The sequence below is a fragment of the Mesoplodon mirus genome (assembly GCF_964341445.2).
Source record: "Mesoplodon mirus genome assembly, chromosome: 18".
Lineage (NCBI taxonomy): Eukaryota > Metazoa > Chordata > Mammalia > Artiodactyla > Ziphiidae > Mesoplodon > Mesoplodon mirus.
The window spans coordinates 39,170,280-39,197,186 of NC_138994.1; the positions used below are offsets into that span (position 1 = coordinate 39,170,280).

Genomic DNA, 26,907 nt, shown 5'->3' on the forward strand with positions numbered 1-26,907 from the left:
GCCTGTGCTCTAGAGCCCGCGAGTTACAACTACTGAAACCCGTGCACCTAGAGTCCGTGATCCTCAACAAGAGAAGCCACCACGATGAGAAGCCCATGCACCGCAACAAAGAGTAGCCCCCGCTCACCACAGCTAGAAAAAGCCCGCGCACAGCAACAAAGACCCAGCACAGCCAAAAATAAAATAAACAAATTTATAAAAAAAAGGGGGGGGAATAAGTACTAGCAGGGATGTGGAGAAATAGGAACCCTCGTACATTGCTGGTGAGAATGTAAAATGGTGCAGCTGTTGTGGTTCTTCAAAAAATTAAACATAGAATTTCATGACCCAGCAACTCCACTCCTAGGTGTAAATCTGAAACAATATAGAACAGGCGTTCAAATACTTGTACGTGAAGGTTTACAGCCACACTGCTCAAAACGGGGCCCATGCACACAGCGGACTAGTTCAGCCATGTAAAGGCACAAAGCACTGACACGCAACCACAGGGGTGACCCTGGAAGACACACCAGAGAAAAGCAGACACAGGGCCCATGTGCCGCATGGTTCCATTTATATGAAATGTCCGGTACACGTAAAACCATAAAATAGACTGGGCTGCGGGGCCGACCCACACCCACTGTCCGGATGCTCCAGGGGCAATTCCGGGCATCCCACCATCCAGCCAGGGCACAAGGACTGGTCTGAGTGAAGGGTTTGGGGCTGGGAGTCCCAAGACCTGAGGACACTTCATTTCTTCACTAGCAGTGTGACTCTGGCAGCCGGTCCTCCAGCTTGCTGTCTAAACCACGGAACTAAGCCGACCTGCTTCTGCTCGGCTCCCAAGGATCTCAGGAGGTGGGCAAGGCGCACGGCGACCTCTGCAGGGTGTGGAGATGGGAAGCGTCGGAATCTTACACCAGCGGCTCTTCTCTGCCCCAGAGGACAGCAGTACGGCCGGGGGAGGCCACGGAGGCCAGAGGACCCAGGCACTGCCCGGGGTCCTGCAAGTACCCGTCACGCCTGCCAACTCTAACCAGACGCTACACCATCACCCGCCAGGGTCAAGGGGTAGAATCCTTTATTGAGGCACACGAGCTGTGGGGTGTCCTGGCCGCAGCAGCTTCGAGATAAAGAGGGATAAACCTTCTGTAGACACAACTTCTGAACAGGGAACTCCCTGCCATCCTACTGTTTCTCAGGACATCTGTGGAGGGAGGCCCCTCAAGGGCCGGGCTGATTCCCGCTAGGGCGCTGACAGCACAGCCCCTGTGGATCGCAGAGCTGACCCAGCCAGTAGTATCAGGCCGTGCTACTACTAAGCAGAAAAAGCCCTGACGAAAGTCTGCGCAGTCTGAGAAGCCCTCCATGGCTTCTCAGCTGTGGCCATGGCCGTTCCTGAGCCCCAGGCACAGGGCCACTGTCCACCAGGCGTGGCCTTCTTGAGAGAGCGGTCCGGACCCGGACTCCTTAGAACACAGGCCACACTCTAAGAGCAGCCACTTTCCTCAAAGCCGCCCTGGCAGCGCAGGGCCACCTGGCCCTGGAGAAACAGCTCGTTTCCCGAGACAAAAGCAGCAGGTGGAGGCAGTGGCCCCCTTGGTCCTACCCTGCCCTCATCTGTTCTGAGGACAGAAGGGACGGGTATGTCCAGGCTGGTGGCAAAGGCTGCACTTCCGGGGTTTCTTGGCCATGGACCCTGCGTCCGAGGAACCAGCCCGGGCCCTTTTGTTTCTGGCCTCCGGCCCCTGGCTTCCTCCTCTGCCTCCTGCCCAGTGGGGGCCTCCAAAGGTCCCTGCAGAGAGAGCGAGGGGAGGAATGAGTGTGGATGGCAGAGCCCCAGCCCTGGTGAGGGGGCCTGTGTCACCTCACACGCAGAAGCAGGGACCAAGCAAGCAGCCCCCTGAGCACGTGCAGAGCCTGAGCTCTGGATCCTTCCAGTCCTTCAAGAACTGGCCGCCCCACTACCCAGGACAAATGACCAGGCGGCGAGAGATCAGACACCACCTCCGCCCACCGGGAGCCCTTGTGCATCTGCCGTGTGCACCGAAGGACAACGTCCCGCACGGCACTAGCGTCTCCAGCCTCCACCTGCCCCAAGCCTCTGGGTTCTCCGTGTGTGTGCAGACCTGCCGCATGTGTGCTAGAGTCACAGCTTCAGGCTAACAGAGACCCTAGGCAGGTGCTCATCTTACGGAGGAAACAGGCTGAGAAGCCGCACCAAATGGTTCAAGGTTACACAGGTGGGCCCCGAGAGAAAGCTCCTGCCAGGCTCCCTTAGACACGTGACCAGGCTTCTGTGTGTCCTGGAGGGGCCAGGTGCTTTCAGGTGCGTCATCTACCTTGACCCAGCGTCCGGCGGCGGTCCTCCCCACACCCATCCGTGGGGCGCCAACCCAAGCTGTGTAACCCAGGGCAGGAACTAGACATCAGGGCCAGGGCCTCCGTCTTACGGGATGAGGCTCCGATACAGAGCCCACCAGGTTTACAAAGGCGGGAGGAGCGCAGGGCTACAGGAGCAGGCGGACCCACGAGCCAGGCCTGGGCTGTGTCGCCGTGTGACCCTGACAGGTCCTGCCACCCGTCTGGGCCTCGCCCTCCTCTCCTGTGAGTCACGATCACAACCGCCACCCGATAAAAGTGAGAGAAGACACACAGACACAACGGCGCGGCGCTGGGCACACAGCAAGCTGTCCGTGACCTTGCAGGTGTGACTGAGTGGGGAGGGGGAGCAAGGCAACCCGTGCCCCCACCCCACCGGCCCTGCCCCCCTCAGGCAGGCCCCGCGTGTCCCCTCACCTGGGGCCACGTTCTCATCCACCCACTGGAAGAAGCCACACTGCTGCTCCCGGGGCTTGGCACATGTGTGGAACTGGCGCCCCTTGTTGGGCCCGTCCTTCTGCACAGTGCGTGTGACAGCGGGCTGGCTGCACAGGCAGCACGTGCCACCGCCACCATCGCCAGGGTTTCCGGGCCCGCCCAGGGGCTTCCCTGAGCCCGGCGGGCGTCCCAGTGAGCCGCCTGGGGGTCTGGGCACCTCGGAGGGAGGCCCCCCTGCTTCCGGGTGGCCGCTGTCGGCCCAGAGGAAGAAGCTGCAGCCGCCGCCACTGCACCTGTAGAACTGGCGGCCCTGGTTGGGCCCCTCCTTCCGGACGGTGAGCAGCAGGGCCTCCCGGCCACAGTTGCAGGTCACGGAATTGCCTTCGCCCTCGGCGGCGGGCAGGGGCAGGGTCCCGGCCAGAGCCTTCGAGGGCCTGGTGGCAGGAGGCTGGGGGTGGCCGTGCTGGCTGCTGCCCATTCTGTCCAGTGACTGCCTGGCCTGCAGGTGGCCGGAGGGCTGGCTGACTGGCTGGCCAGCTCGGGCGGGCCCCCGTGAAAACCTGAGGTCCAAGATCTCCCTCAGGGTCTCGTCACATCCGCCAACGCAGCCGACAAATTCCAGTGGCATGGTTGGGGGAAGGCTGCCTCGCTTAAACTTGAACTTCAACCTAGTAAGGCAGAAGATGAGAAAACACGTTAACTACTGGGTGCCAGATTCTTCTTGGTCCACACAGGGCTGTGCCCACCCCACCTAGGAAAGCCACGCAAGGCACAGCCAGCCCGGCCCCTGCGGTCGCACAAGCACGCAAAGCAGGAGGGAGGTGAGCTCTAAGACCCGTCACCCGCCCAAACCCAGGAGCCTCTGGAAGGTGCACCTCCCCGTGCCCCGGTTCAGCATGGCCCAGGGCCTCTCAGCATGAGGGCACGCTACTTGGTAGCGGCACGAGGACGCACGCGGGCTTGGCTCTCCTTCTGTGTGCATGCGTCAGGGTTTTCCAGAAGCTCCGAAACACACAGTAAACTCAGCAGACTGACTGCAGATGGAGAGCTGAGAACCCTACCATCTCCTATTAAGCCAGACCGTTCAACTGGCAAAAATGGAAAACAATGATCTTCCTCTCGTTTTTTTTGCTTTGAAAATAAGTACATTTTATCCTAAAACATGTTCACTTATGTTAGTATGCAATGCATGTTACAAACACGTTAATAAACATTTTAAACGATGCCTCCTCCACTTTAATTGAAAATGTCGTAGAATCTTTATAAACATTAACTCACACCGGAAGCTCTCTGGGTTCCTCCGCGATTTCTGAGAGCGTAAGGGGTCCCATGACCAAAAGTCTGAGGACCAGCCCTAGGCACGGGCCTGGGGCTTTCTAGAGGAGACCGCCCCCCTCAGCGTCCTCGTCAGCCCACAGTGGGAGAGGCGGGGAGAGGCCGGGCTCCTCCAGGAGGTGCCAAGGAACGCGGGCCCCCAGGGATGCCACCCTGTGCCCATCCTGCAGGTGCCTCGGCCCCCAGCTCACCTGTAAACGGGGTGTGGCTGACACACCGGACACACGCTCCCGTCCCTGCTGGCCTCCAGCACACTGTCCGGGAACCACACGGCCGAGCGACATTCCGGGAACCCCGTGCAGCTGAGGTAGAACCTGGGGAGTGAGGGCCGGGGTCACGCAAGAGATGCCGGAGACAGCTCCAGCTGATGACGTGGGACACTCGTGGTCCTGGAAGACACGGTGGTCACTGACACTGTGTGACAGGAAAACCAGCCTGCGTTTATGTCCCTGACATCCCCACAGTCACACTGCTGTAGCCTCTTTCTGCTTTAAAACAACCAAGCCGCTGCCAGCGCCCAGACCACGGCAGGGCCCCGCCGGCCCCTGGGTGCTCCCTGAGTCCGCCTAGGCCTCCGGCAGCCTGGACACCTGCCCAGGCTGCACATGCTGCAGAGAATCCGATCCTCACCCTCCCTGCAGCTTTGTGAGAAGGAAAACGGGCTCAGTGGGTCAGCAACCAGTGGGGTCTGCATCGCTGTGCACACACAGGGTGAGCACCATCCATCCCCAGGGGACAAGCCCTGCCCTCACCAGCCACCACCCCCCGCCCATTCCCACAGGGCCTCACACCCCCAGGGCCACCATTCCAGCCCCGACGCCCCGTCCAGGGGCTGGTGAAGCAGGCCTGCATCTAAGTAGCAACGTGGGAACAAAAGGATAGGCCCTGCACAGCGTCCGGTGCTGGGCTGCAGGGGTGGGGTGGGGGTGGGGGGTGGGGCGGGGAGGGGAAGGCACAGCTGGGCACTGACCCGCCGTTCTTCCTGGTCTTCAGGACCATGTCCTTGCCGCACTGTGGGCACTTCCTGACGGGCTCTGGAACAGCTGGGAAGATGGCTTCTTGCTGGGCCAGCTCCGCCCCTGCCCCGAAGTACTGGGCCAAGGCCTCGTCCAACCTGAAGAACCAGCAGAGTATTGAACCAGCAGAGTATTTACCGCGTTCTTGCGTGCTCACCGCATGCATGACCCGGGGAGCCGGCCAGTCAGCCACAGGCCTGACGCGGAGCACCAGGCACAGGGTGCCGTGCTGGCCAAGCGGCTGGCTCCTCTGACCCACGGCTCCCGGGAGGGATCCAGCCGCAGGCAGACGCTTCCACCTCGCCACTGGCCCCACAGCAAGCAAACAAGACGGCCCGGCCACGCACACACCCCTGAATGTGGGTCCAGAGTCAAGTTTAAACTAGCGCATGCTTTTCAAACTTGGTACGGGGTTAGGAAACGTGTTACTTCTAACAGAATACACACACACTACTTATTACAGCCACCTCCCAGTGCCCTAGAGAACAGCGGGGTGCACACCAGCACCCGGTGAACCCACCCACGAGGCTGTGCTGCCTGCTAACTCAGGACAGGAATGGAAAGGGCGTTTCCAAAGCCAACAGCCCAGAGAAACTGGACCAGGTCTTTCTGGTTATGGTCTCCAGACTGGCAAGGCTCTGCGGCAGGAACCAGCCAAACCCGGGAGGAAAGCCTGGAGGGGCCGCGGCCACCGGCGAGGGTGAGCTGCCCGGCGGGAACAGCGGCATCTGGGGCGTGCCGTCACCGGGGCTGAGCGGGCTTGCACGGGACAGCAGGCCCGTACTCACCTCTGGGCTTTGGCCATGGCTTCGATGAAGACCTGCTTGTACTTCTGCACCTGCTGCTGCAGGACCACGAGTTTGTCCTTCTTCCCCTCGCAGATGAGCTTCAGGTCAGCCTCCAGCTCGGCCCGCAGGTCAGGCTTGGACATCTCGTAGCCCATGGAGTCATAGCCTGTGAACAAGGGCAGCATCATGCGGCTCGGACACACCCGCGGGGCTTCAGTGACACCCCGCCCTCCGCCCAACCTCGAGCCCCCGGCTCCTCACCTTCCACAAGCCCCATGCCCAGGTGCCCGGGGAGAAAGCGCTTGTCTGGCGTAAGCCCGACGTACATCCGGGCCTTGATGGTCTCAATATGCTCCGCGTGCGTCGCGTCGGTACCTGCAGACCATGCTTGTCACTCAGGCTAAGCTACACCCCACCCCCACGCAGCCCCCCTCCTCTGCCTGGACTTCCTGTTGCAGGTGGCACACCTCCACTCAGAGCCGGCCACGCGGAAACCACAACAGCAACCTCCTCTCCCTCACGTCCACTCACTCAAGCTGTCAAGTCCAGCTTGGAAATCCCTCTGTAAGCCCCCCTCCCCCCGCCACGTGTCAGAGCCCACATCACTCGTCCACATCATTACAACGTCCCCTGTCTCCTGGCTGCTGGTCTCTTCCTTCACCCAACCCACTCTCTATGCCACAACCAAGGGGATCTTCTGAAATGTAGCTCTGCCACCGATGAAATGCAAATCAAAACCACAAAGAAATACCACTTCACTCTCACTGGGACAGGTACAACCCAAAACACAGGTAGTGGCAAATGTTGGTGAAACCCCTGACCCTTGCATGGATTGTAAGATGGTGCAGCCACTGTGGAAAACAGTCTGGAGGATCCTCAAAGTGTTAAACACAGAGTCACCGTATGACCCAGCAATTCTGCAACAGGGATGTACCCAAGAGAACTGAAACGTGTCCACACAAGAACCTCTACACAAATATTCACAGCAGCACTATTCACAGTAACCAAAAACTAGAAACAACCCAAATGTCCATAAGCTGATGAATGGATAAACGAAATGTGGTCCATCCACACGACGGAAGAGGTTTGGTGGTGAAAAGGAATGAAGCACTGAGACACACTACCTGGACGAGCCTGCAGAGCAGGCAACGTGGGACGCCAGGTACAGAAGGCCACACACTATGTCGTTCATTGATAAGAAATGTCTAGGACAGGCACATCCGCTGCGGCAGAAAGATGAGGGCGGGGGCTGCAGGGGAGGGGGACAGCTAACGGGCATGGGGCTTCTGAGGTGATGAAAATGCTCTGAAATGGACCGTGGCCACGGCTGCACAATTCCATGAATCTACTGAACATGGGACTGTACCTCTGAACTCAGTGGAACGGGGACGGTGCGTGAATTCGGTGTGTGAATGTCTCAGTAAAGCTGTTACCACTGTTTCAATGTAGGTCTGTGAGCTCCCTTCTTAGAAATCTCAGGCGGCTCTCTGCTGACCTCAGGCACATCCGAGCCCCTGAGCCCGGTGTCCAGGCCCCGCAGAGTCGGGCTTAAATCATCTTTCCGGCCTTGCCTTCCAGAACCTCCCCCTGCAGCACGTGCCTGCTGGTCCCCGCGTCCTTCCTCAGGCCCTGCCTTCATTCAGCACGAGTTCTCACCACGAGGTTCTGAGGTCCCTGCAGAACCCCTCCCGATGCATCTAATGTTTTGGTTGGGTTTATTTCTCCTGCTGGATGAGCCCTTGAAGGGAAGGACCAGGCCTCATTACTGTGTCCCCAGGGTCTAGGCCAAAGTCAGCTCTTGTGGGCCAAAGTTTTTATAAACAAATTATGGTGGGTGAACTACCTCTACTTGTACCTAAACCCACAAGCTTTCTGGGTAGAACAGTGATGGCCAGTGGGCTCCAGGTAGGGGCACAAAACTCACTCTGCAGTGAGGCGGCTGTGCCTGGGGGCCGCCCCTCCACATGCTCCCCACTGCCCTATGGTGCTGGCCCTTCTGGACTTAGCTGCCAGAGGTAATCCTTGAGATTGCAGAGCAGTGGTGAAAACTGAGGGGGGAAGCAGATCAGTCACAAGGGACCCATCTGCAAAGCTTGGGCCACAGGACTTATTGGGAAAAACAATTCTGGCCCAGTTTTTTTTTTTTTTAAATCCAACTTCTGATTCTTAAACAATTATGGGAAATGCTTTAACAGAAGCTAAGCAAACGGCCACCCATGGCAAAGGGCGGGTGGCAGACTCAGACTCTGAAGGGCCCGGCACTTGCCAAGCAGATGAGCAAAGCCGAGCGTGAGCGACAGAGAACAGCCACCACTCAAGGCTGCCAGACCTCCCGATGCTTCCAAAGAGTGTTTACGTGAATCCTGGCAGTTTTAAATGTTAGTGCCTTGTTAAGAATACAACAAAAACAACAAATTCCTGTGTTGGCCAAAAATACCAGTCAGCGTGTCCCAGGTGAGACTCCCGAGTGATGGGAAACACCTGTGTCCCTATGTGGCTGGCGCAGGGCGCTGACTGTAGAGTTATCTGGACCCAGGTGTTCACAGCTCACACACTTTGTGACCTGAGGCAAGCTCTTAACTGCTCTTAAGCTTCCCTTTAGCTACAAAGTGGGGAGAACACAGCCCCCTCGTTAGACCTGTGGTGATGATCAGAGAATTGGGCCCCGCAGCCATGAGAGGGCAAGAGCCGCTGGTTACCATGACGACAAGCTACTTACCGATGCCGTGCTTCTCCATGAGGGCAATAAGGTCGGCCTCAGTGAGCAGCTGGGGTGGACTGGTCTCCCCGTCCACCATCTCCACGGTGCTGGGCTGAAAGCAGGAGCCTCGACTGTAGACAGGGAGGGTCTACAGAGGGCAGCAGATGTGGTGGTCAGACCCCTGCCCCGCACCCAGGCACAAACCGCGCTCCGTTCTGTCACATGGTGTGGGGGCCGGGAACACGACGGTCTCCCCTCCCCACTGTGTCACCTTGTCACTCCAGCGATCGTAGGGGTAAACGTCCAGATAGTTTCGGGCCAGGATCATGAGGCCGTGGGCCACGAAGCGCTCCTGTGAGATGTCAATCTCCACGGTGGTCTCCTGGCCCTGGGCATCCTGGGAGCAGCAGGCCAGGAAGTGGCGGACTATGAGCTCGTACAGTCGCTGCTCGTCCCCCTGTGGGGAGAAGAGGAGCCTTAGTCCCTCTAGACGCTGCCGGCAGTTCAGTCTGGCTGGTGCTACCTTCCAGCCCAAAGCTCCACACACAACAGAGCGCAGCTCCTGCAGCCCCATGCCCACGTGCAGTGTAGGCAAATCCCTCGCTGCTTGTGGGTTTAGGCCGATAAACTTCATAAGTGGAGTCCCTTTGCCATCAAGACTGGAAAGCAACTCCTCTGATGTAAACCCAGTAAGAGCAGAAACCAAAGCGAAAGCATCCAGTTTCCAAGAGGCCCAGTGTATGTAGGACACACAGACTAAAGATGTGCCGGCAGCCTCAGACCTATGAGCACAGGGCTGATGGTGATCCTCCACCCTTTCGGTAACCAAGGACATAGTGAAGCCCCCTCTATCAGAAGCCTGTAAGACGTTCATACTCATATCCAAAAATTCTCCTTCTAAGAATGTCTTCAAAGGAAATGTGACATCCATGTAAATATCTATTGTACAAATGTTAACTGCAGTAGGTTATCCTTTGAAAACAGATCTAGCAAAATACAGTACCTCTATGCAATCATTATATATCATACGTTAAAATATTTTAGCCTAGGGGCTTCCCTGGTGGCGCAGTGGTTGAGAGTCCACCTGCTGATGCAGGGGATGCAGGTTCGTGCCCCGGTCCGGGAGGATCCCACATGCCGCGGAGCGGCTGGGCCCATGGGTCATGTCCGCTGAGCCTGCGTGTCCAGAGCCTGTGCTCCGTGACGGGAAAGGCCACAACAGTGAGAGGCCAGTGTACCGCAAAAAAAAAAAAAAAAAAAAAATTTAGCCTATGGGGAAATGCTCGCAATATAAAATGGAAAATATTAGTTTACAAAGCTATTTAAGGTTATAATTTAATTGTAAGAATTATATACACACAGAGGAAAAAAACGTGGTTCTCAGGAAGTGGTGAGATTACAGGCAATTTTTTACTTCCCTATAATCTTTTTTATTTTGTGAACTGTCTAAAATAAACATGTATGGCTTTCAGAATCAGAAAGAACGTGTGTTATTAAAGGAAGAACAAAACAATAAGCCTGCAGCCACCAAACAGGCCTAAGCAGCCGTGGCCCCTGGAGCGTGTGCCTGGCTGAGAGCACGGCTGGCCTGTGTTACAGGCTCTAGGCGCTGGGTGAGAAAGCCCCCAGCCCGGAGTGCGGCCGGAGGGTGGCGGTGAAGTTTCGGGAAGGTGACGGAAACCGGCCCAGTCTTGGGAGAAGGGTGGCGGCCGAGCACGGGCTCAGGGAAGAGGCCACCTGGTTTGTGGTCAGGGTCAGGGCAGCAGCAGAGGGAGGGGACAGAGTGCGGGGGGGGGCTGGATGGAGCAGAGCCCCCATGGGGGTCTCTCGGGAAGCCAGGCACAGACTGTGAGAGGAGGATGTTGACACGACCTCTCTGCTGAGATGGCAATTTCGAAACCACTTAGCTCCTAAAGGCAGAGCCTGCAGACTGGATTCAAAGCCCAGCCCTGACCCCTGATCTCCTTGCGGGTTCTGGCGGCAGCACAGCCAGGGAAACCAACCTGCAGGCTGTTCGTGTACTTGGTGGGGTGGATGGGAGGGTGAGCTTGGTCAGACTTGTTCCCGTTGCGTGGAGTGGGGCCGCCCCGCTCTAGAATGCTCCGGGCGAAGGGCCCCCAGCATGGATCCAGGGTCTGCTCCTCCACCAGCGCTGTCAGGTCTAAGTCTTTGGGGTAAATGTTTGTTTCAGTTCGGGGATAGCTGATGTACCTAAACAAAGCCAAACAAACACAACAAGAAATTGCTAAATTGGTCTATAAACGACTAAATTAGCTTGAGAACACGGGTGACACCTGCAACAGCCTGTCTGATCCAGGCAACTACGTTACCCACGCTGGGGAAAGCCCTGAGGTGTGACCCCCTCCCGTGGGTAAGGAGAAACAGGCGCCCTGTTGGGTCACTCCCGGCAGTCGGGGACAGATGCAAGGGCACACCTGCTCCAGCCCAGCCCTCCTGCCCCCGGGGGGCTTGGGGCACTTCCCCACCTCCCCAGCATGGGTGGACAGAACGACCCCAGGACAAGCCCTGCGGTCCTGACCCGAGCGGCCCATACTCTGTGGCTTGTCTTAAAGAAGAGAAAGAACGATGCTGCCCCTGAACTACAAGGTGGACCCTGTGTGTAGTTTTAAACATTCCATTAGCCACTTAAACATTACGGGGACAATTTACATCCTTTTCTCACACAAGCCTTCAAAACGCATTATGTTTACACTCTCAGCACATCCCAGTTTGGACAACCCAAATTTCACGTGCTCGACAGCCACTTACGGCGAGTGGCTGCCACACGGGTCAGCGTGGACCACACTGTCCCTGGATGGCGCTGGGTGCTCATGACCCCCAAGGCAGGGTGGTTTACAGCAGGCGCACAAGTCCTAAAGGTGCTACCTGGCCCTGCCGGGGCCCCGGCGCCCCGCCTGCTGAGAGGTCGAGAGTGGGATCTGAGTTTACTCTGTGGAGTGTTATTTTAGGATTTAAGTGACTTTGAAATGCCTTTTCCATCAGAAAAGAGAAGTCAATGTCAAAATTCCTCTACTTGAGAGCCAGGTGATATCTAGACAGTCTGGTTTCCTCATAAGCTCTATTTCTAAAATATTTCACCCTGATAAAGATGCATCAAATTCTCTTCCCCAATGTGGACTAATATTTACCCGTGAGTGTAGAGCTTTTCCGCAATCCTCATGGTTTCTTTAGCATTTATCCTCAACTTTCGAGAAGCCAGCTTCTCAAGCTCCTGTAAGATGTGTGCACAGGCACAGTGCATGGGTCACAGGCCCCAACCCGCCCACACGCCTCCTCTTCAGAACTTCCTGGCGTCCCTCCAGCTGCCCTCACACATCTGTGTGAAAGGCTGTGCTGCGGAAAGGTTTCTGGGCCTGCTGGGCAGAGCCAGGCCCCAGCCCAGGGGTTCCCAGACTCCAATGTGCAAAAGCCAGAATCACCTGGAATGCGAGCAGATTCCTGGGCCCAAGCACTAGGGATTCTGAGAGAGGAGGGCCAGCACAGAGGCTGAAAATCTGTGCTTTTAACAAGCATCTAAAGTATTGATTCTAATGCCAGCAGTCTGAGACCCGCACTTTGGGGACACCATCTGAACCCCGGGGACATCCCCTGGGTGATGAACGCCATTCTTCCAAGCCTCGCGGGGGATCACCAGCTGCCCCTTCCCCTTGGTGACCCTCCAACAATGCTGCTGGCTACATGTCAAAGTGTATTAACCAGTGAGGGATGAAACACTTACGCCTACTGTACACAATCAATCCGTAACCCCCTCCCATCATCCCTCACCACGCGTGTGCACACGCACACACACGCAGATACACACACACACACACACACACCCCGCGATAAAGGATGCCCTGCCCCCCAGTCCCTGCATGTTCTGCATGTTCAGCCTTCAGAGGCAACCCTGACAGTAATTACACCCTGAATTTTCCTACAGAGTGCTGACTGGGAAGGGACACCCTAATGTGGTTTATTCAGACTTGTGTCCCGTTGGGTGGTTCTTCTTGGGATCAAAAAAATCTCAGAAGCCCTGTTCTAGGGTAGGCTAATAAAGTAGATATTTAAAATGATGTTTACATACATTATGCAAAAACGTTAAAGAAAATGCTTGGGTGCAAAACACTAGCTATTCCAGTAATGCTGTAAAAAATAAGGACACCGAAAAAAGAGGAAGACACCAAAATTACATCAGCAATTACCTAAAGATGGAGAGGTGATGGGTGATTTCTCTTCCTTCGTTTCCAAAACCCCACACAGAGCAGTTATATTGCGTTTATTAGCTGATGTAAGAGGTCAGGCAGGCCTGCGCTCTGGGGCTTCTGCTTCTCCTAAGAGCGTTCCAGTGCAGCACTGGGAAGAGGTGCTTCCTGCCACTGGGCCCCACCCTCCGCAGCAGAAGCCCCGCCCCAGCCGCAGAAGTCAGAGCTCCTCAGGGCTGGCACAGACCCCAAGAACATACCACAGTGTCCAAAGCTTGAGGCCTCCACTTGCTTTTTGCCTTGGACCTGACCTCCACCACGGTCGCCCTGGGATCCTAGAAAGCCAGGAAAAGCAGAGGCCACTTAAACCTGCTGGAGCATCCTCCCAGCTTTCCTTGGCCACCCCCGGCACTGCCCACAGCGGCCCTGCTCCCCCTCCTCAAGACGTCAGCTTGCAGCCCACAGTGTGCAGGACACCAGCGCCTGCTTCTCACTCAAAGTAAGGCTCTGAGGGGCAAGTTCACAAGCCCCAAGGCGCCCTCTCCAGAGCCTCGGCATCTCCTTAGTTTCCTGTCTACTCATGCACAGTGTTACTGTTTTGTTTTGTTATTTTAAATTCACGACAATACAGAGCTGGAAATAGGAGAAGTTACATAATACAAACTGGAGAACTCTAATCTTAAGACCAACCTAACATTTTTAAGGGAATGCAAAAGGATAAAGAACTCAACTTAAGTGATTTGTTCATGAGGATGTTTACAAATCAAAATCCAAATTTCTCTCTGCAAATAGACTGGGGACCAGGTGCTCTTGGACAAGGAGCTCCAAGCATCCCACCTGCCATGTTTCCCTGAACCACATCCTGGTAAAGCAGAAAACGGGCAAGTCTTTTTATTCAACAGATAAATGTGCAGACCGTGTAACCTTGAGGGCCGAAGGGGAGAGCAGTGGACAGGTGAGGCGACCCGGAGGCAGCGCCGTCTGCAGGAGCTGTCCAAGCTCGGGCCCCACTAGCTCGAGTGTGTCTGCACAGTTACTCAACTTTCTCCAGCTTCCCCACCTGTCACATGGGTCGGCATTACCACCCCCAGAGGCACCACCAGGACCGAATAAATAACACATAACATACAGCACGTCTGACTTGTAGCAGGTGCGCAAGTTATTATTCCCCAATACCAAGTCAGTAATAAACCTGCCGGGGGCCAGAGCCAAGAAGCATCCCTGACTCACTGAACCTAGAGGCCTCTGAGCTTTATTCAGGTACTACCGTGTGCAGCCCCTGGGTTAAAACCGGCCATCACGTGCTGAGCGACGGGAAGCAGCACCGCAGAGCGGACATCTGCGGGTGGACCAGACGCTGACTGGCCTGAGGCCTGAGCAGGTCTCGATCCTCCCGTGGCCATCAATGCTGACCACTCCCGCCTTCACTCAGCAGTCACCCCGGGATGCCTTTCTCGAGCCCCAGCCCTAGAGCAGTCCCTCCCTGCCCCTGGCCCTTCTCCGTTCCTTTACCCTACTTTCCTGTCCTGTCGTTATCACTGTACGACATTCACCAGTTCACTCATTTGTGCCTTTCACGTCTCTGCATTTCAGCATCTGACCAGTGGAAGGAGCTGGGCCAGACGCCATCTAAGCTCCATCCAGCTCTAGGATTCTCGGGTTTGGACTGGTCCAGCTGGTCCTTATCAATCTCTGGTGTCAGTGTACTGCTTCACGAGGGATCTTAACTATGTGTTTCTTAGCATTTCCGGTTTCACCTAAAAGTTCTACAGGTCTTTCCCTCCACATTTCTAGTGCTATTTTCATGGGGTTCTAGTCTTACTGGCACCCAGAAAGTTATGTCCTGGATGCAAACTGAAAGCTACAATCTGGTGGGAAATGGGGCAGAGAGGGAGAGGCTTGGGAAATCACAGGATGGTTTCCCTAGATCATCACCTTCAGAGCCCTTCTCACCTCCATGCACAGCTGATAGAGGACAAGACAAGCCGTGTGGTTGAAGAGCCGATGCCTTTTCCAGCTGAACTCCACTGCGCCATCCCTGTGGTCGTGAGTCACTGTGGGGGGCACACAGGAAGGCCGTTACCCGCAGAGGAAAAGGTCCATCACGGTGAAAGCCAAGAGCCATGAGACAGAGGAGACCACCTCGGACACTTGAGGTGGGTCCTGAACACAGTGACGAGGGGGTCAAGGGCAGAGAGATGCAAACCACACCCTTAGTGCCCAGGATGCCCCACGTGCCCTCAGCTTCTGCACCCTGAGCGGCCTCACCTTTGATTTTGTGGAAGGTTTCTGGCACAAACGCCTGAATGGCTTTGAACCTCTCCACCACGAACCCCAGGGTGGGGAACTGGCAGCTGCCATAACTGATCAGCTGCTCAGCCAACACCTCAGGAAAGATCTTCTGCAGCCGCAGGGTCTGGAACCTGGTGAAGGCAGCCCCTGAGAGAGGACGGAGAGGCCGTGCAATGCGAGGTCACAGCCAGCGGCGCCGTCTGAGCCCGAGCCCCGCCCCCCACCCGGGCCCCGCCCCTCACCTATCCGCAGGTCCAGCTCCTGCCTCACGTCCACTGCGTCGCTCACTCTGCGGTCGGGCTCCATCAGGTTTTCACAGGCCGCCTGGACAGCACGGGCGGTGATCTCGGAGAAACGGGCTCGCAGCACCTGCAGGCTGGGCTTCACTGCGGAACAGACAAGGGCACCGGGGCAGGTCCCCCGTGAATGGAGGGTAAACCAGTTCATGAAGCTGCGAGGCAGCCAGTTTGACTGGTTCAGTTAAATCAGAGACATGTTGTCTAAGAGGGAAGCCTCACTGTAACCAGGCTGAGAGGTGTCAGAAACAGAAGCAAGTGCATCTCAGCCATTAGCTAAACCCTCTCCATGAGCCTTTCAAGGTGTCAATCTCGTGCTCTCCTGGGCCTTTAGGGAAAAGGGAGATGTTAATTAAAAGGTCCTGGGGGAAGTTCATGCCCTGTTATGGATATAACACAGGTCATGCACACTGTCCCTGAGAGTGAATGCTGAATATATATATACATATATATATATATATATATATATATATATGTATATACACACACACGTATATATATATATATTTTTCAGCGGTACGCGGGCCTCTCACTGCTGTGGCCTCTCCCGTTGCGGAGCACAGGCTCCGGACGCGCAGGCTCAGCGGCCACGGCTCACGGGCCCAGCTGCTCTGCGGCATGTGGGATCCTCCTGGACCGGGGCACGAACCCATGTCCCCTGCATTGGCAGGCAGACTCTCAACCACTGCGCCAACAGGGAAGCCCAATACTGGATATATTTAATCCTAGGAGTTGGGATAGTTTGAAACACAAGAGCATTTAGGGAGAAGAGCAGCCCCCCACTCTCTGAAGCCCGAGAATGGCCTGTATGTCACTTCCTCTAAGTTACTTGAAATCATTAAGCTCACTTCAACAGTTATTAATGTTTAGGCATCGTACAAGGAATATAGACAATTAAAAAACAAAACCAGAAAGAACATTCTAGAACTATTTTTTGTACTTTACATATGGTGTATACATTCTTTGTAATATTTAATTTTTTAATTAATTAATTAATTTTGGCTCTGTTGGGTCTTTGTTGCTGCGCACGGCTTTCTCTAGTTCTGGCAAGCAGGGGCTACTCTTCATTGTGGTGCACGAGCTTCCCGTTACGGTGGCTTCTCTTGTTGTGGAGCACAGGCTCTAGGCACGTGGGCTTCAGTAGTTGCGGCACACGGGCTCAGTAGTTGTGGTTCGCGGGTTCTAGAGCGCAGGCTCAGTAGTTGTGGCACACGGGCTTAGTTGCTCCACGGCATGTGGGATCTTCCCGGACCAGGGCTCGAACCCATCTCCCCTGCGTTGGCAGGCAGATCCTTAACTACTGTGCCACCAGGGAAGCCCGTGAATATTTAATTTTTAAAAACAGAATATCAAGTCTCTGCTCTCAAGGATCTGGCAATCAACTTGGACCAAACACACAACAAGCCCTGGGCTGCAGCCGGTGAGCCTGGCAGAGGGACTCAGGACAGAGTGCCGCCCGTGCCGTGGCCCCAGAGCAGACACTCACCAGCCTTGCACACGTGGATGATCTCAAACCCGATGTTTTCACCTTCTCTGTCGCAGTCGGTCCAGATCACCAGGACCTGGCACTGCCGAGCCTCTTGCTCCAGAGTTTTCTGAAGTGCCCAGTGGGGAAAGAGTGGTGAGAGCATGATCTGCAGAGCATCGCACAACAGCTCTGTACCGGATCTGCCCCAGCATTAATGAGGTTCTTGGAGAACGCCAGCTTGGTGAGGAGACACGGAGAAAACTGTCCCCGCCGTGCGTGGTAAGGATGGCAAGGTCACTAGTACCGCCCCCCATCTTAGACCCACCTGCCCACCCATGAGCTTCTAGAAGACAGGGGTTTATTACGACGACACCATCTTGACGAGCCCTGAAACTCGGCTCTAACACACCTACAGCTCTAGGGGTTCTGATCATGTCCTCAATTAAAAAAAAAAAAAAAAATCAACCCGTAATTGAGCTCCATCCCAAAAAAGCGCTGCTAGTCAGCAGTGAACCAAGGACAGGTGCCCTGACTGCCTGAGAAACCAACCTCAGCGTCAGATGGCCACCTGCAGATCGTAGTCTCTTCCCTCCAACAGGGGGGCGGGAGGGGAGCTGACACTGATGACGTAACCACACTTACTCCCAGGGTTTAGTCAAGCAGCCGCTCTTCATAAAAAGGCTCACTCAGTCCCTCAGCCAGTTAGCTGAAATGGCCTCATTCATATAACGGGTGGGAATAATTTTTTTAAATCGTGGTACTTAGTTTAGTGGAAAACCTATCCTTCAATTCTAGTACAGTCAAAATACAGAAACCACTCGGTTTCATTAGGTGGTGGTTGTTCAATATGTCTTCCAAAAGATCCTACCTTGATGTCTAAAAAATTCTCTGGGCAGTACTTTTCAATTTCTGCTTCAAAGAGGACAAGAGGATTGCAGCTCTGCCTGGAAAAGAAATGAAAACACACAAAATCCTAGCTCAGCACACGATGGGAGAAGATTGCCCCAGTGCCCTCATGGGTGCATCCCCCCCAGACAGAGTCCCCTGTGAAATGCCAGAGGATTACAAGCAATGCACTCCCCGTGACGATTAACAGGAGTCGCTAAGAAGAAATTCTGGAGTTCTTTCGTACGTATCTGCAATAGGGTAACTGCAATCCAATGACTGCATGAAAAGGGTCTGGGTAGAGAGTTCCCGGGCGGTCCAGTGGTTAGCACTCGGTGCTTTCACTGCGGCGCCTGGATTCAATCCTTGGCTGGTCGGGGAACTAAGATCCCCCAAGCCGTGCAGCACAGCCAAAAAAAAAAAAAAAAAGGTCTGGGTGTTTTGGGGGAACGCACCTGAAAGTGGCTGTTTATTCTAAGCATATGGTAAAACTTCACAGCGAACCAGTTAATCCTAGGTCATTGCTATGGTATCTATGGTTTGTGTTCCCTGCAAATTCACATGCTGGAATCCCAACACCAATGTGATGGTGTCAGAAGGTGGGGGCCTTTGGCCAGTGATTAGGTCGTTGAGTGTGGGCCTTCATGAAGGGGACTCGTGGTCTTATAAGAGACCCCGGCCAGCTCCCTAGACCCTCCACTATGTGAGGACACAGTGAGAGGTCAGCAGGCCACAGCCTGGAAAAGGCCCTCGAGGGACCATGCGGGCACTCCGACCTCCTTCCTCCATAACTGGAAGAAACACATTTCTGTCCTTCATAAGCCACCCAGTGTATTTCGTTACAGCAGCCCAATGGATTCAGTCATCTTACTGCTGTAAGTAACAAAGTAACACCGACATGCCTCACACTTCCTGTGATATTTTACAACTTACTGTCATAATCAGAAAGCTCCCCCCGCCCCCCAGGAATCGTACTGACCACTTGCGAAACTGCATCTGGAAATCATGAGCCAGCAAGTGTCCTGAGACTGAAGTCATTATCATGGTGACATTCTGAATGATAACAAAATTCAAGTTAGTCTTTTAGCAATTAAATTTTGCCAAATCATTCAAATAGAAGAGGGGACCTTCTATCAAAGGGAAAAAAAAATGGTCATCGGGGGTGGGGGGAAGGGAGGATGAACAGGCAGAGCACAGAGGATTTTTAGGGCAGTGAAAATACTCTGTATGATATTATAATAATAGGTACACGTCATCCAAACCCACAGAATGCACATGATCGGAATGAACCCCAATGTCAAATATGGGCTTTGGGTGACAATGGTGTTGTGTAGGCCCATCAGTTGTAATGAATGCACCGTCTGGTGGGGGCTGCTATGATGTATAGCTGTGCATGTGTCGGGGCAGGGGGTATGAGGGAGATCTCTGTGCCCTCCTCTCAATTCTGCTGTGAAGCTACAACTGCTCTAAAAAGAAGTCTATTAAAACACACACACACACACACACACACATACACACACACCCCAAAACCAGGCGATTGGGAAGAAACAAACAAACATACCTCTTCAAAGCCAAAACTATAGCGATACAATCACCATTCTAATTCTGGTATCGTGATGCCTTTTAAATTTAAACTATTGTATATTAGCTTCTTTTTTGTTATAAAGAGTTAAGATTGGGACCCTATTTTATAAAAAAGAGGCTTCCTTATGAATTATAAAATGCTCACCTGTCACCAGTGATCTTTAGGTCATAACAATAGTTTTTCTTAAAAGACAGTGACATATTCTACAATGGCCAGGCTAATTCTCCTTGATTAAATAATTCTAAAATACAAGCAATTCAGAGAGGGCTTGTCGTAAACAGCTGCTCTTTTTAGCCATAATTAAAAACCCAAGGAATGTACACCAGAATGGCGCATGGATCTGAAAGCATCCTTCAGCCACAGGATAGAAGTACTACAGCACCTACCTGGCCACGCAGACGATAATCAAATTCATATATCTTATTGAATCTGGAAAGTCCTTCTCTCTACAAAACAAAACAAAAAGAAAATCTATAAATTACAAAAAAGACAAATGATTCCTCACATAAAGATCAAGCAAATCCCTGATAAGTGGGAATATTAAAAATGCAACAGTACCTCCTATAGATTAAAACAAGGTGAAATCACTAAAGCCATTTGTGAAGTGGCCCCTCCGAACTCAGTTACAAGCATGTACATGCTCAAGTCCACAGAGCTTTTAGGCTGCAAGGTGACCTGAGATCAGCTAACACCATGTAACATCTTTCTAGAGCTGAGAATGGACTTGTCCAAGATCACATGACAATTACTCCAGAGAGAGGATTAGGACATGCTGTCTCTTGACGGTTTTGTCCGTTCTCCACACACACCTCTCTACTTCCTGGCCATACAACTGCACCAATAAACTGGTGACCACAGGCAAGTTTTCACCTTTCTGAACCTCAATTTATTCTGAGTAAAGTTACCTGTAAGGTCCCTCTGGCTCTGAAATCCAGTAACGCTATGAGCCCCAGTCAGGCCTGGGAACCAGCCTACAAAGCTCCTCCTCAGCTGCACTTACGTGTGAACGAAACCCTCTCAGAGAAGATCCCACCTTCTACAAAGGTGTAAAAAGTAGCTATGCATGTGAGTTTCACACCAACGCTGCACAGAAGACAAGACACAGGCCAAGCGGGACTGGGGGAACCTCCAAGTGCCAAGAAGGATCATGTCGAGAACATCCTCACACAATTTTTCTGTGTCAAACACTGAATGAGGCTCTTTTCGAGGCACAATGGCAAATTTAAAGACGGAATTTATCTTAAGAGCTCACTCATCTAGTGTTGCCAAGAAAGGAAACTCCCCTCTACAAACTCCAGTTGCTAGTTAAGCCCTTTTAGTACCAGAGAAAAGAAATCGTTGCATCACTGGGGTTTTTACCTCTTTTTAAGAAAGCACTGAAGCTTCCCAGACAAGCTTTTCCATGGACCCTGATATGTAACACGGTCCAAGCACTCTGGCTGCAACAAGGCTGAGCTCTGCTAACAGCCTATCCCCAGTCCGGCCCCAGGTGGCTCCCGAGGTGCACGTCCGTGGTCTCCTGGGTCTCCCGGGAACAGTCTGGAAACCACTGTTCTAATCCTCTCCTAGTGGATGACCTGTCTAACAGCATGTGTGCGACCCGGGGCCAGGGCTCTCCCAGGCAGCCTCCTCCACCAATGGATGGTCCTGAGGAAGTGAAATGTTTTTCCTGGCATTTCAAACTTGCCTCCCCGCAGTTCCCAGCTGAGGACAGTACTCAATTATGTATGATTCCACCACTTAGGTGAGGTGCTCAAGGGAATGGGTTGCTCCCAAATTACAGCAGAGTTTTGGAGCCTAGCGAAAGAAGAAAATCTAGTAGACAGACCAAGAATGTGGCTTCTGTGATCTCTTTCCAGTGCCATCCACACCATTAAAACTAAAGAAAACAAAAAAACAAACTCCCCCAAACCCCAGAGCAGCCCCATCTTCTCTAAGTCCTCTGTAGGGACTGATCACATTGCTGCCACTGAATCTACTGGATTCTTTTTTAAGATTTCTCCTCCTGAATATAAAGCCCTCAAAGATCTATAAGTTACTAACAGTGGTCACTGTGGACAGTGGGGCTGGTTTACTTGATACACATTTGTATCCTCTCAACTATCTGAAGAAGTTACTAGCGTTTGAGCACTACTCTTAAAGAAAAAAGAGAGACATTCTATCTTGTGTCAATATTTTGGTGAATTTCTCTCAAATGTATACATATTTGTATATATGTTTGAAAGTCTTCCATAACAGGTGTCTAACTATCATAAGAAAGTACAATTTATTTGCTATCCACTGCCATGACTAGTCCTTGTTACTTCCATTCTTTGCTATTACAAAGCTGCAATGACTATCACTTGATTCTGAGCTCTGCGTGTGGATGTCTTAGCTCCTCCACAGAATTTAAGTCCCTTAAAGGTAGGGATTGCTTCATTCGAGGCAAGCCCTGTGTGAGGGATACATAAATGAGCAGACCTGTCACTGTCTTAGGGAGCGACACACCACGGGAGAGAGGGATGAGCAGCTAGAGAACTCGACCCGTGATGGCGGCCAGCGTCAAGAGTGATGAGAACGTATCTGGAAACAGAGAAGGAAATGGATGGAAAGGACACTGAGGAAAGAGTTCACAAAATAGGTTCATTTAAGTTGTCCTTTATTTTTTCTTTTAAAAGGTAAAGAGTTCATCAGGAAAAAAGAGGGAAAATGTCATTTCAGGAAGAAGGACCAAAACGTGTGAAAGCACGGTGAACTTTCACCTTTTACAACCTGACTGCTTTCACCATTCCCTTCCTCTCCGTTCCCTCTGCTCCCACCCAGTGCTCCTGGGTCCCTAGGGTTCAGGCCTCTTGCCCCCCACATGGAGAACCCCAACAGCTGCCTCCCGGACTCTAGCCTTTCATTCTTCAAGTCCTCTGTGGCCACAATGACTTTATAAAACACAAATATGATCCACTTAAAACCTACACTGCTCATCTCAACTGATGCAGAAAAAGCATTTGATAAAAATTCAACAGGTTTCACCATAAAGCGAAGTGTGGCATTTACAAAAAACCACAGCTAACATCACACTCAATGCTGAAAGACTGAAAGCTTTTCCGCTAAAATCAGGAACAAAACAGAATGTCCGTTTCGCCATTGCTATCCAAGATTACTACAAGTTCTAACCAGAGCAATTGGGCAAGGAAAAGAAACAAAAGACATCCAAGTCGGAAAGGAAGAAGTAGAACTGTCTATTCACAGTCAACATAATCTTAGAGATAAAATCCTAAAGAAGCCACAATGAAACTATTAGTGCTAATCAACAAAGTCAGCAAAGTCGCAGGATACAAGATCAACACACAAAAACCAACAGTAATGAACAACCTGAACAGCAAATTAAAACAATTCCATTTATAACAGCATCCAAAAGCACAATGAAAACTGTAACACATTGTTGAAAGAAATTAAAGAAGATATACTCAGCCATAAAAAGAATGAAACCATGCCATTTGCAGCTACACAGATGGACCTACAGATTATCATACTAAGCGAAGTAAGTCAGAAAGAGAAAGACAAATACCATATGATATCATTTATATGTGGAACCTAAAATACGACACAAATGAACTTATCTATGAAACAGAAACAGACTCACAGACACAGAGAACAGACTTCTGGTTGCCAAGGGGGATGGGGATGGGGGAGGGATGGACTGGGAGTTTGGGGTTAGGAGATGCAAACTATTATATACAGGATGGATAAACAACAAGGTCTTACTGTATAGCACAGGGAACTATATTCAATATCTTGTGATAAACCATAACGGAAAAGAATATGAAAGAGAATGTACATACATCTATAACTGGGTCACTCTGCTGTACAATATAAATTAACACACATTGTAAATCAACTATACTTCAATAAAATACGTTAAAAAATTAAAAACATAAATAAATGGAAAGACAATCTGTGTTCACAGATTGGAAGACTTAATATTAAGACAGCAAATTCATATGGAACTGCAAGGGGCCCCAAGTAGCCAAAAAATTTTGAAAGAGAAGAACAAAGTAGGAGGACTCACACTGCTCAATTTCACAACTTACTACCAAGCTACAGGAAATCTAAACAGTGTAGTACTGGCATAAGCAAAGACATACAGAAGAATGGGACAGAACTGACAGTCCAGAAATAAACCCAAATATCTATGGTCAACTGCTTTTTGACAAGGATACCAAGGCCATTCTATGGGAAAAGGACAGTCTTTTCAACAAACAGAGCTGAGAAAAACTGGCTATTCATATGTAAAAGGATGAAGCTGGATTTTTACTTTATACCACATAGAAAAATTAACTCAAAATGGATCAATGACCCAAATATAACAGTTTAAACTCTTAGAAGAAAACATAGGGGCAAATCTTCATGACCTGCAGTTTGGCAATGGCTTCTTAGATATGACAGCGAAAGTATAATCAACAAAAGAAGGAAAAACAGATAAACTGGACTTCATCAACATTAAAAACTTCGGTGCATCTAAGAACACTATCAAGAAAGTGAGAAGACAATCCACAGGATGAGAACATCTGCAAATCATATATCTAACAAGGACCTAGTATCCTGAATATATAAAGAACTCTCACAGCTCACCTATAAAAAGACAATTCAAAAATGGGCAAAAGACATGAACAGACATTTCTCCAAAGAAGGAGACACAATGGCCAACAAGCACATGAAAAGGTGCTCAGCATCATCGGTCATTTGGGAAACGCAAACTGAAACCACAACAAGATATTTCACACCCACCAGGATGGTGATAATTTTTTTTTTTTTTTTTTTTTTGCGGTACGCGGGCCTCTCAGTGTTTTGGCTTCTCCCGTTGTGGAGCACAGGCTCCGGATGTGCAGGCTCAGCGGCCATGGCTCACGGGCCTAGCTGCTCCGCAGCATGTGGGATCTTCCCGGACCGGGGCACGAACCCGTTTCCCCTGCATCGGCAGGCGGACTCTCAACCACTGCGCCATCAGGGAAGCCCCAGGATGGTGATAATTAAAAAAAGAAAAGAAAAAGAACAAGTGTTGACAGAATGTGGAGAAACTGGAACACTGATGGTAAGAATGTAAAACGTTTCAGCCACTGTGGAAAATAGTTTGGCATTTCCTCAAAAAGTTAAACATAGTTAACTTAGGACCCAGCAATTCCACTCCTAGGCATTTACCCCAAAGAACAGGTATTCAAGTAAAAACTTGTACATGAATGTCTATAGCAGCTCTATTCACAAGACCCAAAAGGTGGAACCAGTCCAAATGCTCACCAACTGAAGAAAAGATAAACCAAACGTGATCTATCTATACGATGGGATATTATTTAGCCGTAAAAAGGAATGCAGTACTAACATACTACAACATGAACGGATCTCAAAAATGCTAAGTGAAAGAAGCCTGACACAAAAGGCCACGTATTGTATTAATCTTTTTGTGTGAAATATCCAGAACAGACACAAATCTTTGAGGACACAAAGCAGCTTAGTGACTGCCAGTGGCTTGGAGAAGTGGGGAATGAGGAGTGACTACTTCATGGCTACCGGGTTTCCTCCTGGTGTGATAAAACCTGGAACTAAACAGAGGTGACGGATGCACAACATTGGGAACGTACTAAACGCTGCCGAACTGTATACTTCAAAACAGTTGAGGGGCTTCCCTGGTGGCGCAGTGGTTGAGAATCTGCCTGCTAATGCAAAGGACACGGGTTCGAGCCCTGGTCTGGGAGGATCCCACATGTCGCGGAGCAACTAGTCCCGTGTGCCACAACTACTGAGCCTGCACGTCTGGAGCCTGTGCTCTGCAACAAGAGAGGCCGCGATAGTGAGAGGCCCGCGCACCACGGTGAAGAGTGGCCCCCGCTTGCCACAACTAGAGAAAGCCCTCGCACAGAAACCAAGACCCAACACAGCAAAAATAAATAAATTAATTAATAAACTCCTACCCCCAACATCGTCAAAAAAAAAAGTTGACACTCACGTGTAAAACACGTGGCTCTCTACTCCTCTCACGATGTGCCTTCAACTGCCATGCTTGCCGTGCCCACTGGCTCCTTCCCCTACCGTGCCCACTCCCAACTCCCAGCTTTTGAACTTGCCAAGCTTTCAAGCCACTGGGTTGTTCTTTGAACATGGTGTTTCCAGTGCCTGGTAAAACTTTCAAGACTGAGCTCAAATGTTCATCCAACAAATATGGATTGAGGGCCTCCTGTATTCCAGACACGTGTTAGGTACCAGGGATACAGCAATGACCCAAATAGCCATAGCCCTTTCGCTCGGAGCTTCGAGTCCACGGAGGGGTGGCAGGGACTGAGATGAGTAATTCAACAGCACATTGTTGAACTGTAACTGGGAGGTGCCTTCCAAGTAGAACAGGGTGAGCTTATCACACGGCGCCCTGACCCAGCTGGGGGAGAGGGATGTGAGGAAAAGTTTCCCTGAAAAAGAGATACTCAAACAGAGCCCGAAGGATACACAAGTTAGCTCTGTGTAGACGGGCCCGTCTCAAGGAACCTGGAGCCCTAGAAATGGGCACAGCCTGGGGCTGGTCACCAGGTGACTCAGCGCCGGAAAAGAGGTGACGCTGTCAGCCAGCACCCGCACAACCTCGGCTCCTGTTCCTACCATCCACCGCGGTAAGCAGAGGCCTGAGGACCCTGCGATGTGAAAGAAAAAAGAGCAGGGAACGTCCACCCATGCTCTGGGAAATCTCCAGAAAACCGTTTCAGGATCCACTTTTGTAATTGAGAGTGTCCTGACAGCTCTTGAAGCCTCGTGTCACCTCCTTCCCAAACCCTTTCTCACCGTTCCTCTCCTTTGGGCCTTCCGTGTGTCCAGAACACACCTGATCCCCAACTCGCCTGACTCGCGGAATTCGTTAGTTGCGACGGAACAGGGGCTCGGGCGGGTCGCCCTGTCGGATGCACCTAGACTGTAGGGCCGGGCGTGCAGGGGTGGGGGAACCCCGCAGGCTCGAGAGCAAGTCGGGGGAGTGTGGCCTGCGGTTCCGAGTCTCAGGCCCGCTTGGCATCCGCCGCCATGCAAGGCGGACCCAAGGTCTCCAAGCAAACGAGAAACACGTTAACTCCGTTTCTAAACGCCCGTCGGTCGCAAGAGGCGCCCGGAGGCCCCGGCCCAACGGCTGGGACCCCCGGTGGGAGCAGCGGCCGCTCGTCCCCGTCCCGCCCGCCCAGGGGCCTCCTCACCCGCCGCATGCGGCCGCCGGACAGCAGGTCGGCGATGCCCTTGGCCGCGTCGTTCTTCTCGGCCACGCAGAGGATCTTCCGCACGCCTCGCAGGGCCACCTCCATGTCGGCGAGGGTCAGCGCCCGGCTCCCAGGCCGCGGCAGCCAGCGGAGCGCACGGCGGGCGGCAGGGAAGATCATGCCCGGGCCCCTCGCATCTGCGGCGCCAGCCCAGGGACCCGGAGCCTCGCGCTAACCCGCAGTCCCTCGCGCAGCCCGCTTCCGCCCGCCTTCCCGCCGCTTCCGTCGGCGCGAGGGGCACAGCCCCGCGAACTACAACTCCCAGGCTGCCCGGCGCG

At 52.4% G+C, this 26,907-nt stretch overlaps 1 protein-coding gene across 1 annotated transcript; it reads right to left on the reverse strand.

Annotated features, from left to right (window-relative positions):
- Window positions 1-536: 536 nt before the first annotated feature.
- On the reverse strand, window positions 537-26,847 carry TOP3A (DNA topoisomerase III alpha). Its single transcript, XM_082605260.1, has 19 exons — window positions 26,570-26,847; window positions 19,754-19,813; window positions 18,762-18,835; window positions 17,766-17,841; window positions 16,916-17,024; window positions 15,376-15,519; window positions 15,110-15,280; window positions 14,795-14,895; window positions 13,102-13,176; window positions 11,789-11,871; window positions 10,643-10,850; window positions 8,911-9,096; window positions 8,658-8,787; window positions 6,200-6,313; window positions 5,939-6,104; window positions 5,105-5,248; window positions 4,326-4,448; window positions 2,779-3,467; window positions 537-1,774 (listed from the first exon to the last, which is right to left on the reverse strand). The coding sequence occupies exons 1-19, from the start codon at window positions 26,747-26,749 to the stop codon at window positions 1,596-1,598; spliced, it is 3,012 nt and encodes a 1,003-aa protein (XP_082461386.1). The 5' UTR covers window positions 26,750-26,847; the 3' UTR covers window positions 537-1,595.
- Window positions 26,848-26,907: the final 60 nt, after the last annotated feature.

Coding starts and splice junctions, on each gene's coding strand:
- TOP3A (XM_082605260.1), bottom strand. CDS start 26,749: ATGATCTTCCCTGCCGCCCGCCGTGCGCTCCGCTGGCTGCCGCGGCCT. Junction 6,314..8,657: donor CATGGAGAAGCACGGCATCG/GTAAGTAGCTTG, acceptor CATGGTCTGCAG/GTACCGACGCGACGCACGCG. Junction 3,468..4,325: donor CAGCCACACCCCGTTTACAG/GTGAGCTGGGGG, acceptor CTGCCTTACTAG/GTTGAAGTTCAAGTTTAAGC.